General features: G+C 55.6%; 1 protein-coding gene across 2 annotated transcripts in view; it reads left to right on the forward strand.

The window, feature by feature from the left end:
• The window catches only part of NME3 (NME/NM23 nucleoside diphosphate kinase 3), a 4,153-nt gene extending 562 nt beyond the window's left edge, over positions 1-3,591 (forward strand). Inside the window, exons 2-5 of one of the 2 annotated variants that reach the window (XM_014955665.1) lie at positions 266-396; positions 1,101-1,202; positions 1,489-1,601; positions 2,766-3,591. In XM_014955665.1, coding sequence (XP_014811151.1) covers positions 266-396; positions 1,101-1,202; positions 1,489-1,601; positions 2,766-2,883 — 464 coding nt within the window. In that variant the 3' untranslated portion in view covers positions 2,884-3,591. Of the gene's footprint in view, positions 1-265; positions 397-1,100; positions 1,203-1,488; positions 1,602-1,848; positions 2,122-2,765 lie in introns of those variants that run through there. The other variant, XM_014955664.1, reaches the window with a different exon arrangement.
• Positions 3,592-3,650: the final 59 nt, after the last annotated feature.

Here is a 3,650-nt window from a genome sequence, read left to right on the forward strand (position 1 = left end):
CCCCCTTCCCCGGGGCCGGGGTCCCCCCCAGCTTCCCCCTTGTGTCCCCCCCTTCCCCGGGGTCGGGGTCCCCTCTGCTTCCCTCTCATGTCCCCCCCCGGGCTGGTGTCCCCCTCTACCGCAGGGTTGGGACCCCCCAGGGCCCAGGCCAGGCCCTCTCTCTCCCTTTAACCCCAGCCCAGGGGTCCCCCTGTGTCCCCACAGCTGAGGGGCCCGGGTTGGCCTCCATTCCCACCCCCCTCACGCCTCTGCCCTCTCCGTGCAGCCTTCAGCGGGGCCAGCGAACGCACCTTCGTGGCCATCAAACCAGATGGGGTCCAGCGGCACCTGGTCGGGGAGATCATCCGGCGGTTTGAGAGGAAGGGGCTGCAGCTGGTGGGGCTCAAGCTCCTGCAGGTGGGTGGCCTGGCCAGGATGGGGGTCCTTGGTGCTCAGGGGCTCTGCTGGTGAATCCCGGGGGGGTTTCTGCTTGGGGACAGCCTGCTGTTGTCATCTGGGCACCAAATCCTCACGGGTTGGAGGGGGGTTGGCACCCAGGTGCCTAAACTGCTGCTGGAGGGGTGATTCCTGCTGTGGGGAGCATGGAAGCCCTTCGCTGTGTCCACGCTCAAGCGCTCCTCTGACTTAGAAACCTCTCCCCGCCATGGGGGCCGCTATAAAGACGCGTTCCCGTTTTCCAGAGGTGCTAGCCTGGGTCTGTCAGCCCCGGAGCTGGAGGGGTTGGTCCTTGGGGGAAAGTAACGAGAGATGGGCGAGGAGGACTGTAAATATGCTCCAGTGACTTGCACCTGGAGTGTTGGAAAACACATATATCGCACTAATTGTCGTTTAGTCTTATGTGCTCGACAAGAAGAACATTCACACTTAGATAACACAGGCCTGGGATGGACTCAGAGGCATCTTTTCAGACATGCCTGAAATTCCTGCCTCAGCAAAGGGAAGCAGTTTCACTCCTGGAAGCGAGCATCTGTGCGGGGGTTTAATTGTAACGCACACTGTGCGGCTTTAGCTCCATCTCTCAGGTGTAGACCTTGCCCAAATCTGCCCCCAACTACCTCCCTTGCTGGCAGCAGACTAAGCTTTGTGTTCTTTGTGCTCAGGCCTCGGAGGAGCTGCTGAAGGAGCACTACATCGCCCTTCGTGACCGCCCCTTCTACAGCCAGCTGGTGAAGTACATGAGCTCTGGGCCCGTGGTGGCCATGGTGAGTGCTGGCCAGGTTCTCCTGAGGAACAGAGGGTAAGCGCATCGGCTTGTGGTACGATGCAAACAAGGCGGCCTCTCTCTTCAGAGGGCCTCATGAAGCTGTACTGAACAGTTTGTGGGTAGATCAAACCCGCAGACAGTTCTGATTATTATCCAAAATCAACTTTTGAAGACTATGCACGGAGAGACCCTTTCCCATCTCTCATCCAGGTGGAGCAGGTGGGGAATTTAGAGGACAGACAATACAAGATGTGGAAGCTGATTGTTGTTTTGTTTTCCTGTAGGTCTGGCAGGGCCTGGATGTGGTCAAGACAGTTCGCACAATGATTGGGGAGACTAACCCAGCCAACTCCAGGCCTGGCACCATCCGAGGAGACTTCTGCGTTGAAGTCAGCAAGTGAGAGCTTTGGCTTCTTCTTCCCTTGGTATTTCCGTGCCCCCTGTCCCGGCATTCCTCTGCAAGGCCTGCCCGAGCCCTGGGAGTCTGCATCTTCAGAGCAGAGCTGCTCCCAGGGGTGCTCGGATCAGGGCTGTCTCCCTCCAAGAGCTTTCAGAGCAGCCCTGGCAGGAGGAGCTTGGCCAGAAGGGAAGAGCCTGGCTTTGTGTCCTTCCTGCCTCCTGAGTCCTCCTCCATTGAAAGCAGGTGGGCTTTGCTTGTCTTCTGCTCATGGCATCAGGACTCTCAGGCTGTGAAGGGGAAGAAGGAGCCCTCTCAGCCCTTTCCTTGGGGAGCAGGGCACCTGGAGAGCTGCTCCTCTGGGATCTGAGTCTGTCAGGAAAGCCAAGCAGGAGCTCTGCAGGCATGAGGGAGCAGTGAAGATCCACAGGCTGTGCCCTCAGGTGCCGCAGCCTGGCTTGTGGCAGACACAGCTTCTCTCAAGCCCTCCTGGATTAGGTTTCTGTTCCATGGATGTGGGAAACCTTATGGTTTGAGAAACCCATAACAATTTATTGTCGTTTAGACAATTATTCTTTCACCCACCTGAGAAGGGGGAACATGAGGGTTGAAATGAAAATACATTTAATAGGATAAGACTAAGGAATTATCAATAATACCGAAAACCCAATACTGATCCTGATCCTAATATAAAACACACAAGGATTATCCCCAGCCCATTCCATCAGCAGAAGCTGTGCACTCCTCCAGGGACAGCCAGTGTGGGACCCTGCGAGCGCTGCGGCTTCGGGAGGAAGGGGAGGGCTCAGGGCTGTGGCACCAGAACAAAGAGTTCTCTGGACCGTCACCATCAAGGGAGAGAGAGAGAACTCCTCAGCAAACTTCCTAATTTCTATTGAGTGTGATGTTCGTGGTATGAAATAATCCTGTTGGCAGCTTGGGTCAAGTGCCCGGGTCTCACTCCTCATCCCCACACCTGGCAAGGCTCGAAAGCACTGAGGCCTTGGATCCCACAGAGCCTGGCTGGCTATAAAGTGAATATCTTCACCAATTCAGACACTAGAGTCTTTGAAAAAGTGCCGTTTTCCCCAGCATTAGAAGAGAAGTTAGCACTGTGTCTCTCAAACCAGTACAGATTGTTGATCTTGTTCTTTTTCCCCCCAGGAACGTGATCCACGGCAGCGACTCGGTGGAGAGCGCCCGGCAGGAGATCTCCCTCTGGTTCCGCCCGGAGGAGCTGACCTGCTGGGAGAACACGGCCGAGCACTGGATCTACGCGTGAGCAGGAAGGGGAGCCCCAGGGGAAGTCCATCTTCCTGACTGGGCACGGGACGTTTCCATTCATTTCATTGCAGCCGCTGGGGCTGGATGTGGATCCTGCTGCGGCGTCGCGTGCTGGGGGGGTTTCTGTTCTGCGCGTGGGTGGAGGGGTCCCGGGAGCTGGTCTCTGCAACTCTCTGCTTCAGCTCCCACCAGCAGTAGCTGTTTCTTTTTCTTTTCTTTTTTTTCCCCCCCTTAATCTCTCTGCCATAGTAAGTAGTTGTATTGTTGCTTAGTTTGCTGCAGCACCTGAAATCCCAAGTAGCTCGAGGGGATTTATTGAAGTGAAAAGCGGGCCCTGTGCCCGGTCCTGGGTGTTCTCAGCCCTGCCTGGCACAGGAGAACGTGTGCTCCTCGCCGCTGGGAGAGGGGCTCTGGTCAGCACGAGGTGATGCCATGGAAAGAACCCACCTGCATTTCTGTAAGGTTTGTCACCAAAGGCTTTTAGATCATTCAGCTGCTACAGGATAAGGGGGAAAGTTTCCCCATTCCAAGATGAGGAATGAAGGACAGGAGGAACTGCTTGCTCTCCCTTGGTGGTGTGAAATGTGTTCACCTGATTGGTGCCAGCACCTTTAACCGTTCTGTTTGTCCTTGTATCACTGCTGTCCTAGGAGAAGCAGGACGATGTGTCTGTAGTTTCTATTTCTTGCAAAAACCCCCTAACGAACCCTGTTTGAGGCTAAATCATGTATCACAGTGGGGCATGAGGGAAAGTTGGCTGATGTT

The sequence above is a fragment of the Calidris pugnax genome, unplaced genomic scaffold (assembly GCF_001431845.1).
Source record: "Calidris pugnax isolate Ruff unplaced genomic scaffold, ASM143184v1 scaffold297, whole genome shotgun sequence".
NCBI classification, from domain to species: domain Eukaryota; kingdom Metazoa; phylum Chordata; class Aves; order Charadriiformes; family Scolopacidae; genus Calidris; species Calidris pugnax.